Source organism: Amblyomma mixtum, chromosome 4 (assembly GCF_055824585.1).
Source record: "Amblyomma mixtum isolate Tamu chromosome 4, ASM5582458v1, whole genome shotgun sequence".
NCBI classification, from domain to species: domain Eukaryota; kingdom Metazoa; phylum Arthropoda; class Arachnida; order Ixodida; family Ixodidae; genus Amblyomma; species Amblyomma mixtum.
The window spans coordinates 104,138,830-104,152,864 of record NC_143015.1 but is presented as its reverse complement, the minus strand read 5'-3'; the positions used below and the strand labels follow the sequence as shown (position 1 = coordinate 104,152,864).

Genomic DNA, 14,035 nt, shown 5'->3' with positions numbered 1-14,035 from the left:
ATTTAGTTGGTCTGTAAAACGATCAGATTACGTTAGTTTCGAAGCGATATTTAAGTCGTTAAAATGGACACGAAAAAGGCATGAACACCTTCGACCTGCGTTTCCGTGTTCGTGAAATTATTTAATGTTTTTATCATATTAGGTTGCCAAGAGGCTAGATGCGTGTGTTATATTAAACAGGTTCCCATATCAATCTTTTAAAAGGGCGAAAAGAAGCGCCCACGCGTATCATTTGGCTTGTCATTCTGCAGAAAGTGGATACCATTCCACTATCATAAAATAACCGTTCTTGGCTGAAGAACATATTGATATGGCGAAACACTAATTGCTTGTTCTTGTGGCTGGACACACCAGCCATTCCTGGTCAGAGGGACGGCCATTACTAGTTGAAGGTTTGGAGGCTCTATTCGAGGCGTGTAAATACAGCTTATTTGAGGAAGAGTTGACTAGGCCACAAAACCGCGTTGCTTCTCAGAGAACACAGGTGAACTTATTACATAGGCATGGCCTTATGGCTGTGTGTTAATGAGTAGATGCATCCTTAGAAAGGGCGATACAAGATTGTTTAGCCGCCGCGGTGGCTCAGTGGCTATGGTGCTCGGCTGCTGTCCCAAAAGACGCGGGTTCGATCCCGGCCGCGGCGGCTGGAATTTCTTTGGAGGAGAAATTCTAGAGGCCCGTGTACTGTGCGATGTCAGTGCACGTTAAAGAACCCCAGGTGGTCGAAATTTCCGGAGCCCTTCACTACGGCGTCTCTCATAGCCTCAGTCGCTTTGGGACGTTAAACCCCATAAACTAAACTAAACAAGATTGTTTAATTGAGTAGACAGTACACAGGAAATAAAACTAGAAAAATTAGTGCTCTTGCATCATAACCGCTTATGTAAAGTGTCCTCCGTGACACACGTGGCAACAATCTTATGCGCCGTTTCCGCAGGAAGCCCTCGGCACTTCGCTGCGCTGCAGTCGACTTGTTCCTCCTGAACTTGCGGCGTCTATGCTACGTATGCTGCAGGATTACGAGCAGTAAGTATATTGGGTGGTACTACTCACGGCACTTTACACTTGTTGCACAGGGCCACACATTTCCACTTAACTAGCGAGCACCTTCTTGTCTAATGTGCGCCTTCTTGTTTAACTGACGAGAGTGAAGCACTGTGTGTGGTGAATGAACACTGTTGCCCGACTACATTCAGCACCATTCGTGCCCACAGCTGATGGGTTCGACGATGTGGCGAAATTGGTTTCAGGATCCGCGAGAGACATTGGCACTTCTCTCCCGGGATCACACGCTCGTTGACCACCACACAGTATGGGAGCAACAAAAGATGCGCGTCATACGTAAAATAATGTTTGACGCTGTTTGCTTTATGTCACTCTTCACAAAGACCATGGACAAGAAGACATTAACCACTTTGAAAAATGTACTCCCGCGTTGCTTATATAGAGTAGTCAATAGCACGAAGAAATCATTTTAGTGCGTCCCTGCGTGCATGCGTGTGTGTGTGGATCACTGCAAAACGCAAGGCTCAAATGCAAAACGTAATGGCTGGCTAGTTGGAAAAATGCACCATAACATCGGGCCAAATGACTGAAAAAAAACACATAGTCTGTAGAAGGATCGTTGGCTGCATGCTTTTCTCGTAGTACACTATAGCTACTCCCCACGCTTGGTGTCCGTCTTACAATAAACAAACTCCGGACGACCGATGTAGTCGTTTAGCGGTTTTTAAATGAATTACGCAATGGGCCAGACAAGTGCTTTTCTGCCATCGAAATTCATCGATATGAGCGTCGTAAGCACACTTAGTTTCCAGAGTGCGTTCCTGTAAATAGAAACCTAATGTCGCTCTTTGGTTGTTGCTCGCTTTTTTTCATTGTTGGGTGTGATGTGTCTTTGTTATTCGGCTCGGCTAGAAGAGATGCAGTGTGTTTTGATGACAGTTCCCCTCTTTCGCAGCCACCAAGCAGCCGTCAGGTTTCGCGCAGTCGGAGCCCACTCAGGGCCGGAACCCATGGTGGTTGCAAGATGCAGCGCTCATCATCGCAGCCTTCCTCACACTACGCGGACTGGTGAGTGCCTGTTGATGAGAGCTAATGTGGTATCGCCGAGGATGGTGTAATGATAAGTGTGTATCGCAAACACGAGTGGGGAATAGCCTTTTTTGTGTTGTAAGTTTTTCAGCGCAATTTTATTCGAATATGTATGATCTCAGCAATTTTCTCATAACAGAATATTCTTAAACTAGTGAAGGAACCCCTTGGGCTCCCTGCAACATTCTTACCACAGCTTCAGGATTCGATGATGTGACAGAGTCCCGACGAGAGACGTTGGAAAATCTTTTCTGGAACCCCTAACATTGCACAGTGTATATTGCCGCCCTATCCCTATCCTTTCTTACTATCGCACCCGCGTGTGTACTGTGCGATGTCAGTGCACATTAAGGAACCCCAGGTGGTCGAAATCTATGGAGCCCTTCACTACGATGTCCGTCATAGCCTGAGTCGCTTTGGAACTTTAAGCCCCCATAAACCTCAACCGAAACCAGCTCTGGCTCCTTCCTCCCTTTCCCTCTCCCTGTCCTTTTATTCCCGCTTGCCACAGCTCAGGTGCTTCAGGTTTAGATGTTAGATGCCGCGGCTGGCAACATCTTTTCCTTCCATTGTTAACAACAAAACAACTAACTAATGCTGTCTCCTGACACTTCATTTGTGAATGTGCTAATAAAAAAAGCTGAATTCAAACCATCAAGACGTGTCACTGGGTGCCAATCCATTTTACTCCTAGTGACGGCAATGTTGCAGAAAATGTCAGTCGCATATGTGCTATGTGTGCAAAATTATTTTTTCAAATTTTCGACAACAAAATTTATGCCGTAGGGCCTTTTTATTGCGTAGGCTATAACGAGCAGGCTGACATAGTGTGCGGAGGACTGACTATGTGAAGCGCCTCACCGCGAAAGCTAATTAAAGATTTTGGCTGGCTCAGTTAGCGCACTTCATTGTGGTCGCGATTTAACTATGCCCTCTAGCATGTTCTAGGATGATTCAACACACTGGAGTAGTCTAGGAATGCGTTTTCATGGAGATGGTGTGCACTGAAATGTCAGTGCAAGTTAAAGAATCCCAGGAGGTAGGGATTAATTAGTTACGTGGTAGCCAACGCTTTTTCATTCAAGAATCAGTCGAGCACAATTTCGGTGTGGTGTCCCATATTTTGGCGAATGAGTTTAATAACCTTTTTTTTTTTGCTGAGCAACGGGTCGCAGTCCAAACTATGAGCTCGACGAAAATGACAAATAGCGTATCGTCATCGGCTTTCCTTCCTCTTATGACCGAATCTGATCTTTTCAGCAATTTGTCTAGTCTGAAGCGTAAGAAATCTGCAGTACTTGACAACATTTTCATAGGTGATCTGGTAAGAAACATTACTGCTGTGAAAAATGTTTTGCTGCTTATCTTAAACGGCATAATTAAAAATGGTACATGGCCAGAATCACTGCAAAGCACTCGCGTTGTTTCTCTGTACAAAAGTGGGACGAAGAGTGATATTGCAAACTACCGCCCTGTATCTATTCTTTCCTGCGTATCCCGGAAATTGGAAAAACATGTACTTTCTGTGATGAATGCATTTATTACTAAAGATGACCTAATGAATGGGAATCAGCACGGCTTTGTTAGTGGGTCAGGAACGCAGCACCTGTTGCAAAATTTCTCCGATTTACTGCCTCAAAGCTCGGAGAGCAATGACTTTGAATTTGCACTTTTTTGGACGCAAAAAAAAGCTTTAATCTCAGTAAATCATCAAATTTTGTGCTCTAAACTGTACTCGTATGGATTTAGGGGTCCTTTTTTGTCTTTAATAAGAAACTATCTTAACAATCGTTATCAAGCAGTCATGTTTGGGCCTATCTGCAGTGACCCTGTAAGTCTGTTGTGTGGTGTCCCGCAAGGGTCAGTTGTCTCCTTTGTTGTTTAACTTATATGTGAATGATATATGCGACCATGTGAAAGCATCCACCATGTTCCTTTACGCCGATCACAATTTACTAGTTTCAAGCAACCCTGATTTTTCCTATGCCCTGGCTAGCATTCAGGAGGGCGCTATAAAAGTTAGTGATTGGTTTGCCTCAAATTTAACAAAAATAAATGGCACCAAATTAAGACTTGTCTCTTTGGAAAATAGACAGTGATTTGCCATAGAATACTCATATGACTCCTATTTGCAAGAAACTCAGAAGCCTGGCATGCTTGTTTAATTTGCGAACTATGATGCCATTTTCTATTAGTCTCCCAGGCTCTGGGGTATAGTGTCTTAAGATACGATATGTGTTGTTTTTTTAACCGATCTTTCACATGGAAATGTCGGGTTAATAAGATTTTGAAAAACATTGCTACGAGCGTTCTCTACTTGCCGGAGGAAAATTTGCCGAACAGTGTCTTTACCGCAGCCGGTTTGCCTTCTTTTGACAATTTCTTCAAACAAACTGTAGTACTGAAATATTTTGAAACAGCGCATACAGGCTCATAAATATGCAACCGGTACCGTTGAGACATGTTCCTCGTTATCATAAACTGAGAGTGCGCACTCACTACGGCAAAGCAACTAGACAATATTATGTGCCAACTATCTTTAACGAATTACCAGACGATTTATTTTCTTTGCCCACCCGGAAAAAACTGAGTGTTGGTGTTCAAGCGTTAGAGAACCTTTAACATGAACCAAAATCTTATCAGTGCTTTTTCATACTGTTCTGTGCCAAAGTTTTTCTTATTTATATTTACGTCTTCTAACTTTCTTTGCCTCTGATGGAGCTCTGATGTAGCGCGAAGATTGCCGCGGCTGCCGGTTGTAGCCGCACTAGCCCACTAGTGGCTTCGGCGTTTCCGTTTTATGCATGTTCGGATTATACTGAACAAAGATTATTATTATTATTATCGACCAGTCAAATGAATCGCCGGCAAGATTCCGTACAGCTTTAACGCTCTTGATTGGCATTCATTGAAGTCCTTATCACGCTAATGACTGCGCAGCTTCGTTGGAGTGTATTTGGCGAAATTAATGAGTGCCACTTGTCTCCGGCCCCTTAGGCTTAGTTCGGTCAATTGTTTTGCTGCATTTCTTTATATGCCTTGTAGGCCTAAAAAGCAATAACAGCTGATTTTGTTTTCAATACAGCTGGGCCACAAACAACTGAGGCGCCCTTCCAGACCATGACCGGAGGTAAATACATATTTTGTCTGGGTATATGAGTTATCGCAGTGAAGAAGCATTACTAGAATAAAGAGCGTTTTCGCTCCCGTGTTGCGAGAAAAATTATATAATCGCACAAGATAAATAATGGTTGAGGTTAATGTTGTAAGAGCTCTTTTTGTTGTAATGCGGGATTTAAGACGCACGTATCAGTGTATTATTATTATTATTCCCCACGTTTGATGTCCGTCTTACATTAAACAAAATCTTCGTACGACCGATGTAGTCCTTTAGCGGTTTTTAGTTGAATTACGCAATGGGCCAGACAAGTGCTTTTCTGCCATTGAAATTCATCGATATGAGCGTCGTAAGCACACTTAGTTTGCGGAGCCCGTTCACGTAAATAGAAACATAACGTCGCTCGCTGGTTGTACGCTTTCTCTGATTGTTAAGTGTTACATGTCTTTGTTATTCAGTTTAGCTGCAAGAGATCCAGTGTGTTTTGATTACAATTTCAAAAAGCTCCCCTCTTTCACAGCCACCAAGAAGCCCAGCGTGTACTCCACATCAAAATCGGTAGAGTAGAAGCTTGGGCGAGTTGGTGATGGTTAAATTGCCACATAGCGCTAAAAAGACACGGACAAAGGGGAGACACACAGGACGGGCGCTAACTTACACTTTACATTACCACCTCTCTCTTCTCACTTTGCCCCGTCCGCAAAGATCCCTTTCCCAGCAGCACCAACGCTTGTGGCGCCACCTTCAAGCCCCCACCTTTCTCGACGCCGCACGCCCGGAGAGTACTCGCCGGCCTGCCGCTTATGTGAGAGCCCAAGAGCCGACTACACTCATATCTTAGTCTCCTGCCCAGCACACTTGCCCCCTGCCTCTTGGCACCTAAACAGTCCGCAGCAGTGGGAGGCTGCTTAATTCAGCACCGAGCCGAATATCCAACTTCGCCTGGTGATCTGGGCAGAGGACGTCGCGTATAGGCATGGCCTGGACGCCAAAACCGGCAGCCTGAAGGCCGTCCGCAATGCTGCTGCATAATTTTTGTTTTGTTTTAGGCCTTCTAATAAAATGTTTTTCACTACCACAACCTAACTTACAACTAAAGTTTACTGCATGAAACCAGGCAATATAACAGAGAAGAGGAGATAAAGCATTTGAAATAAGGAAGCACTCAAACAGCGTTATCGTCGAACAAGATTTACAGATTAGGAGACATGGAAAGCATTTCCTTGTCAGATAGAAACACTGAGGCAGCACTGACGCACGTATCTTCCTTTTGCGAATGTATATTGAACGCCTCTATAATTTCTCTAGTAAGCTGATCTTTGTGGCAGTCAATGGCAACAGAGCTTTTGAAATCCGGATCAAAGCCAGGGCACTTATTTGTTTTTCCTTCTTTTTTTTAGCGTTGATGTGGCCAGCAAGATGCCCCTTGACACCATTCCTGACATCATTGTTGTGTTCTGGCAGCCTAACGTTGAGGCATCTGCCTATCTTGCCTATGTGCTCCCGGCCGCATTTCAACGGAATAGAATAGATTGCATTTTTTTGCATGTGACATACTGGTTGTTATGCTTCTTTTTGCATTTCGTGTTTTTTTTTAGGACGAGGGTTCACGCGATTACACAGGTTTGAAAACTTGTCGGGAGCGGAGAACACCAACTATACTTTTGCACGGCTCATTATCCACTTGAGGTTGTGGGAAAGTGTGTGGCAATATGAAATAACCGTCAGTTTTTGTTTGTTTCTGTTTTCATCTTTGGAATAGGCTCGCTAGGTTCAGCCTTTCCGAACTGAGAAATTGTATGGTTCAGCAAATTCTGAGCGACAGAAACCAAAAGATGAGGAGGGTGACTTGCTTCCCTTAGCCTGTTGCACTGATTAAGAAAACTAGACTCTGTACAATGTGTACAGGATTTTTTGAGCGCGTTGGAGAGGCATAAGTTAGCGATGGCCCGCTTTACTATCTTAGAATGAGCCGAATGGAACGGAACGCCCGGTTTTTTGCACCATGGTTGATAGGACCAGCAGGTGTGACGTCCCTGGAAGTGTTTTATGCCCAGAAATTGAATAGACCGGTCTTCTGGCACCTGATCCGTGATGGTTAAGGGAGATAAGGCCGTGCTAAAGCATTTTAAGATCTGTTGCACAGTGGCCTGAAAGTTCTCTCCGTTTATACTTGTCAAAACGAAATAATCATCTACATATCAAAAAATTTTAACCGCAGAAAAACGTCCAAGAATCTGAGCTAACTCTCTGTCCACTGATGCCAAAAAGATGTCGCTTAGAATTGGAGCGAGGCAAGAGCCTATGCGAACTCCTGTTTTTTGAAGGTAAACGTTCCCATCCCAAGACCAAAACGTCGAGGAGAGGTACATCGTTAATAGTTCAAGGAACCCTTGCACAGACACCCCTGAGGCATTTTGGAAAGCTACGGAGCCATGACGGTCTATGCATTGTTCTACGTACAAAAGTAACTTGTTTTGGGGGATAGAATAATATAAATCTTTTACGTCAATAGAAAAGGCCACTAACCCACCACTTCGAGTTTTCAGAAATTTAACTACGTCAAGGGAACTTTTTTCTGATACGGGTCTTCTACTTCAAGCATCATCAATTGGTTCTTGAGAAAGTTCGATAGCGATTTTTGCCATGATCCCTTTTCGGTATAATTGCACGAAAGGGGCAATCTACCTTATGAGTTTTTGATGCGAAGAATATATTGAGGATATCAATGTCAATATTTTCTATATTATTTTGAAAAACACTAAGGTTCAACTTGGAGCATAACTGCATCGCTTTCTTTATGACAGACTCTATAGAGACAGTTCTTTCAAGGACACAAAGATCAGCTTACTGTGCCATCTACCTCCTCCCCCCGTATGCTAATGCTGAGTGGGAGGGGGGAAAGGGGAAGGTCGGAACCTGGTAGGTGCAGAGAAGGAAATCCCTTTAAACACTTCCTGGCAACATTGGCAGGCGGAGGCATCAGGCAGATGCCACTGCCCGACAGGTTCTTCCTTGACATTCCAAGTGTTATCGCATTAAAGTTTGCTTTATGGGGGTTGGACGTGCCAAAGCGACTTTGGCTATGAGGGACGCCGTAGTAAAGGGATTGAAAAATATCGCCCACCTGGAGTTCTTTAACGTTCCCACCACGAGGCCGCATGCCGGCGAAGAGCGGAGCCTTGCGCGTGAACGACAGCGCGTGCCCAACTTCCTGAGCCGACGAGGGCCGTCTCCCCTGCGCGCAGCAAACACGCCATCCGTGTCGTTCGTGTCGCTGTGACACCGGCGCCCTCCCTTGTTATTTAAAATAACTAACACGGCTAAAGAGGGTGCATTGCGAGGAAGCGAGCTACAGGGAACGAACTGAGGGTGCATTGCGGGGAAGCGAACAACAGGGGTAGAGTAAAGGGCATCCCCACAAGAGAGAAATCCCTCTAAACAGTGCTCGCCAGAGTTAGCAGTTGGAGGCTTCACGCAGACACCACTTTTCGCCTCAATGGCCCTCGGAGTGTTATGACATTAAAATATTGAAGCCCCACACGTAGCGTCACGTGTTTAGTTCTTTTACCTGAATGACATTTTCTTTACATAATATCAGCATATCCTTTCTTAAAGGGCGTCACTAAAAACTGAAAAACACAGAAAACCAGACGAGATGCATTTTCATATCTAGAACCTAAGTATTCACTTTCCTTTGTCATCTCGGTGACCGCTAATCTCCGTGCCATTGTCCACTGCAGGAAGCTGTCATTGTCTACGTCAGCCTCATTACGCTCCAGAAGGGGTAATCCAGAGTCCAAAAAATGCTCACCACAATCAACTTCCAGATACCACACTGTATATAATAATGCCTTTTTCACAAAAGTGACCAGCACTTTCTTTGGTCTCGAAAGAATGTCCGTCTGGCCTAATTATCCGCTCATTGGTAGCATGTTCACTCTCAGCGTATTATCTATTCTTTGCACTTGTAATGAGTACCACGCTATACAGGGTTTTTCACGTATCTTGAACTAAGGATTTAAAAAAAAAATGGCGCACCAGATCTAGTTAAAACCAAGTACACTGTTTCCTGTCATGTGGCGCTCCGGAGAGTTATTCTTCAATTCTGCTTAATTAGTTCCTTACTTTAGATTAGTTATGCAAGAATTATTATTCACTTAAAGGTTGTTGCGCTTCGTTAAATGGTTGATTGGGTTACGAAACAACCGACCGAGTTTCTTGTAACATCATAATTTCTACATGGTCCTTTTTTTCCAGCAATTAAACATAAAAAACCACGTGATAGCGCTCCTGCGCTGGCGCATTGTAGCGCTGCCCAGCGCGTCCTGAGTCCTAAGCTGAGCGGCCGACGCAGCTGTCAGCATAGTCCGGATATTGCGTCAGCACATTCTTCCTGATCATAAAAAAACACTGTGCTCTGCGGTAAGTGATAAACAGGCCATCTTCAGCCAATTAAAATGAAGCTCCTATTCAACAAACGCATAGGCAAAACAGAAAAGGAAGGAAAAGCAGTGAAGTCAGGTATTTCAAGGTAGCCTCCATTTTTTTATCATTTTGCAGTCCATGAAACATAGTGGCTGCCGTTCACTCGCGCGCGCTGACGCACTGTCAGCGCGCATGTTTCGTTCATTCAAAATACGGTTGGGCGTCCTGCAATATGGTAGCGCATGAGCGCAGTCACTTTTTATTTTCCACATTTCCCGGGCTTTCTTCCCACGCCGAAAAAAAGAACCACGTAGGAGACACGCTGCTGTAAAAAACTAGATCTGTTCTTTTTTGTCCACCTCTTCAAATTAAGGGCCCCGCTGCGGTGGCTCAGTAGTGACTGCTGACCCGAAAGACTCGGGTTCGATCCCGTCCAAGGCGGCCGAATTTCGATGAAGGCGAAATTCTAGAGACCCGCATGCTGTGCGATATCAGTGCACTGTAAAGAACCCCAGGTGGTCGAAATTTCCAGAGCCCTTCACTACGGCGTCCCTCATAGCCTGAGTTGCCTCGAGGCGTTAGACTCCAATAAACCAATCTCGAAATTAAGGGAACGCACGTGACATTAAGGTGAATAATCGAAAATTTAAATAATTAATGTTATTTAATGAACTCATAACGCAAAATTCAGGAAGAGACTGTGAGGAGCACCACACAATGGCAAGTAATATGTAGGCTTCGTCCAGCTCCGGTGAGCTACTTTGTTTAAACCCTCTGTTCATGTTAGGCGAAACGCCGTGTATATACAATATTCGCCACATGCGTGGTATTGAAATACTGTTGCGTTTGTTTTTGGATGCGCGATATCTTCTCAGTGTGGAGTAGGCTTTGAGCAGGCAGGTCACACTCATTCAGCCTTCGTTCTCGAACCGCAGATGCTTCCGGCTACCACTGTGCACTCGTCACGTGGGTGTACCTGCCCTTCCGAGAGCCAGACCACCACGGATGGCAGAGGGAGCAGTTCGAGGTGAGAGAAAGAGCCAGCCGCGTTTTCCTGTTACCCTGTGCACCACGTTTCCACGGTAGTCAAGTGCAGTGAGGAAAGTGTCGAGATCTGTGCGATGTCAGTGAACGTTAAAGAACCCCAGGTGGTCGTAATTCCCGGAGCCCTTCACTACGGCGTCCCTCATAGCCTGAGTTGCTTCGGGACGTTAAACCCCAATAAACCAAACCAAACCAGATTTGTTAAGACGCATCACTCTAAACACTCCTGGTGGTAGAAATTTCCGGAGCCCTCCACTACGGCGTCCCTCATAACATGAGTCGCTATGGGACGTTATACCCCAAGAAAGCAAGTTTTCTCCTAATGAGATGTTATTAAATCCGGGCTCATTTTCATTGCGTAATCACAAAGTGTGTGGAAGGGCTGCAGTATACAGCTGCCCGTGGGCAACACCATAAAGAAACTAGCGCGCAACCCACACAATGAATAAAAGTTTAAAATGGGAAAAAGTGCAAATTATTTTTTTCATGAGTCTGCTCTGCCCAAATTTCTAAACTCGCAGCAGGCTTTCTGAAGGCGTCCATGGATGACAGCGCCTGTTCCAAATAAAGTGAGTGAAAACTAGTGCTGCCTTATTACAGTGTTGCTATCGCCCCGAATTATCTGGTCGTGGGTGCTTTTAACTTCTTTATGAAAAATGCTGAGAGAACAGCGTGCGCCCTCCAATCAATCCTGAAAGAGGAATTCTTTTGCATGAGAAAAGTCGATTGTCAAGGCCGTTTATTAATCGGCCCCAAAAGATTTAATTGATTCCAAGGAAAAACCTCAACTTCAAATGAAGCTTTTTTCCCGAACCTTGACGAAAAAATTGGCAGTGGCTTAGCTCTCGTTACATCTGGAGGATTGGCAAAGCAGCCAGGGAAGAGAGAGGTGACGGAGAGCGCGCGGCAGCGGCAGCGGCCCTGGCATGCTAGCTATGCGGCGCTACTGCGCATGTGCAACTGGCTAGTGCGGCGGTGGCACTTCTGACTCACCCGTGCAGCGACGGCGGCGGCATGCCAGCTGCGCGCCGTGTGATTTCACTGCTCCTCGCGCATGCGCAGTATGGCCTTTCCTCGGCTCCGCGAAATGGCTCCGCGACTAGTATAGTGTTGTTTACGCAAAAAGACAAAACCAGAAAGAATTCTGCGACCACCTGTCCGATGTGTATGACTATATAAGCTAAACTAAGGGATCTGCACAAAAAACAACCATTGGGTCTGCGCAGTTTCCTGCAGAAGGCGAATAACATTTATCCTCCTTTTTTTACCTTATAAAAGGTGTTTCCAGTAAAGCTGCCTCTTAATGCTTGCTTTACGAGATCTTGCCTTCCTCGCTTTTGTGTTTTGCCCTGTTCAGTTTCTGCGAGCGCGGAAAGTGCTGATTACCTCAAAACACGTGTATTTTCTGAGACCATAGCATAATGTAAATGAGAAATCCGGGTCTGAACATTTTGCCACCACACAATTCTGGAACGATGCTCTGCATTTACGTATGCAAAGGAAGCGCGAAAAAGTTGCTCATTCCCCAGTTTGTTTGCCGTGAATGTAGAACAGAAGTGCACTTCTTTAGAAACCAGGATGGATATCTTTAGTTCGTGTCTAGTTTTTTGGCTTCTGACATCGCTCAGCGCATAGGCCTCTAGGATTTCGCCTCCATCGAATTTTAATGGAGGTGAAATTCTGAGGCCCGTGTACTGTGCAATGAATATCAACTTTAAAGAGTCCTAGGTGGTCGAAGCTTCCGGAACCCTCCACTACGGCGTCCCTCATAACCTGAGCCGCTTTTGGACATTAAACCTGCGTAAACCAAACCATCCATACCATAACCGTGTTTTTGTTGGAGAGGGGTCTCTCTACTCTTCGTAAACCACTGTCTGTTTTTTTTTTCAGCGTAAGAAGGTAAAAATGCTTCATGTGGATTGGCTTTCGTTTAGCAAAGAATACATCTTTTTATCAAAAGGCAAAAGGGAAATATTCCTTAACCTATCTTTTCACGGAGTTTTATAGTGGGATTATGGGGTCCATAAGATTAGGAAATCATATGGAGATCCTTATCTTGTCTGGATGGAGTTCATAACATTGAACGTGATGACTAAATGAGAGTGTATGTGCCTTCATAAAAAGAACGTAAGATTACATACGAGCTTCCGTATAGTCTATACCTACTGCATATGCTCCATACTGCCTCGATAAGATTTTTTATGGAGACGTATGGAATTATGGAACTCGTCATATAGGACCTTTCAGAAGGGCGGTGATATGTTTTCGATAATTTCTGAATAAGGCAGTGTTTTTGTCTTTTCGTAGTTTCTTTGGAGGAGAAATTCTAGAGGCCCGTGTACTGTGCGATGTCAGTGCACGTTAAAGATCCCCAGGTGGTCGAAATTTCCGGAGCCCTCCACTACGGCGTCTCTCATAGCCTTAGTCGCTTTGGGACGTTAAACCCCATAAACCAAACCAAACCATCTTTTCGTAGTTATTGAGCAACGGAAGGCAAAGCAGAGGAATTTTCAAATTTCTCTGCTGAAGCGGAACAGTGAAGAAGTGAATATTGGAATGAAAAATTAAACTACAGCCCGTTATATCGCACTGGAACGCGGCGAATCAATTAGAAGGAAATACTTAACGTCTGGCAGCTTAGCGCATGCGTGATTACGAAAGCTCGACCCTAAAATCAAGACACCGTTGGACACCCGTGTTCTAGAAAATGTGAGACTGCCCTGAAAGTCGGGAATGGTACGCGAGTAGCATTTTGGAAGAAGAATTGAATAGGACGGTTAGTCTATAAACCGAATAGAATATAGAAGAGTGCAGTGAATGAAATCCAAATCAATCGTCTACTAGGTTGTTCGCTATAATTATACGAACATTCGCAAAAAATGAATATCGAAGCCAGACAACGAACAGCTAGCGCTTGCACTCTAACTGTAGAGAGATGGACGATAGATATCACAATCTGAGGTGCGCAGCACCTAACGAGTATGTTGGCTGTGTGGTAGTTGTTTTTTGCGCCCCAAAAATTGCCAATAGAGCCAAATCTCATTTGGTGAGAGGGATGAGAAGAGTTATGACCATAGGCTTGTGATATCTGGCATTAATCAAGAGTTTACTGAACCTGGCTGAACCCTGCCGCATCTCTCGTGTCTCGGAGGCCGCATGTTTCTGCGTTGTGAGCGCTGCAATAATGGTCCGCGTAGCAGCACACAAAACCAAGATTATTCGCAGCAGCGTAGTATACGACGCCGATGTGGGGCCTGTTTTTGAAGCAGGCGTCAAAGAAAAGTCACTCGAAAACTATTCAAACACTTGGAGTCGTATTAGATTCGTTTCGAACAACATTGAGCATGAACT

At 44.8% G+C, this 14,035-nt stretch overlaps 1 protein-coding gene across 19 annotated transcripts in view; it reads left to right on the top strand.

The window, feature by feature from the left end:
- LOC149347671 (uncharacterized) overlaps positions 1-14,035 on the top strand; it is a 76,666-nt gene that overhangs the window by 41,266 nt on the left and 21,365 nt on the right. For 17 of the 19 annotated variants that reach the window (XR_016292568.1, XR_016292566.1, XR_016292565.1 and 14 more), the window contains 5 exons: positions 938-1,026; positions 1,961-2,073; positions 5,180-5,224; positions 5,918-6,017; positions 10,576-10,667. Coding sequence is in view for 1 of the 19 variants with exons in the window: in XM_089587281.1 (XP_089443407.1) it covers positions 998-1,026; positions 1,961-2,073; positions 5,180-5,224; positions 5,918-6,017; positions 10,576-10,667 (379 nt within the window). In the remaining 18 variants the exon portion in view is untranslated. The remainder of the gene's footprint in view (positions 1-937; positions 1,027-1,960; positions 2,074-5,179; positions 5,225-5,917; positions 6,018-10,575; positions 10,668-14,035) is intronic. The other 2 variants (XR_016292569.1, XR_016292567.1) reach the window with 1 other exon arrangement.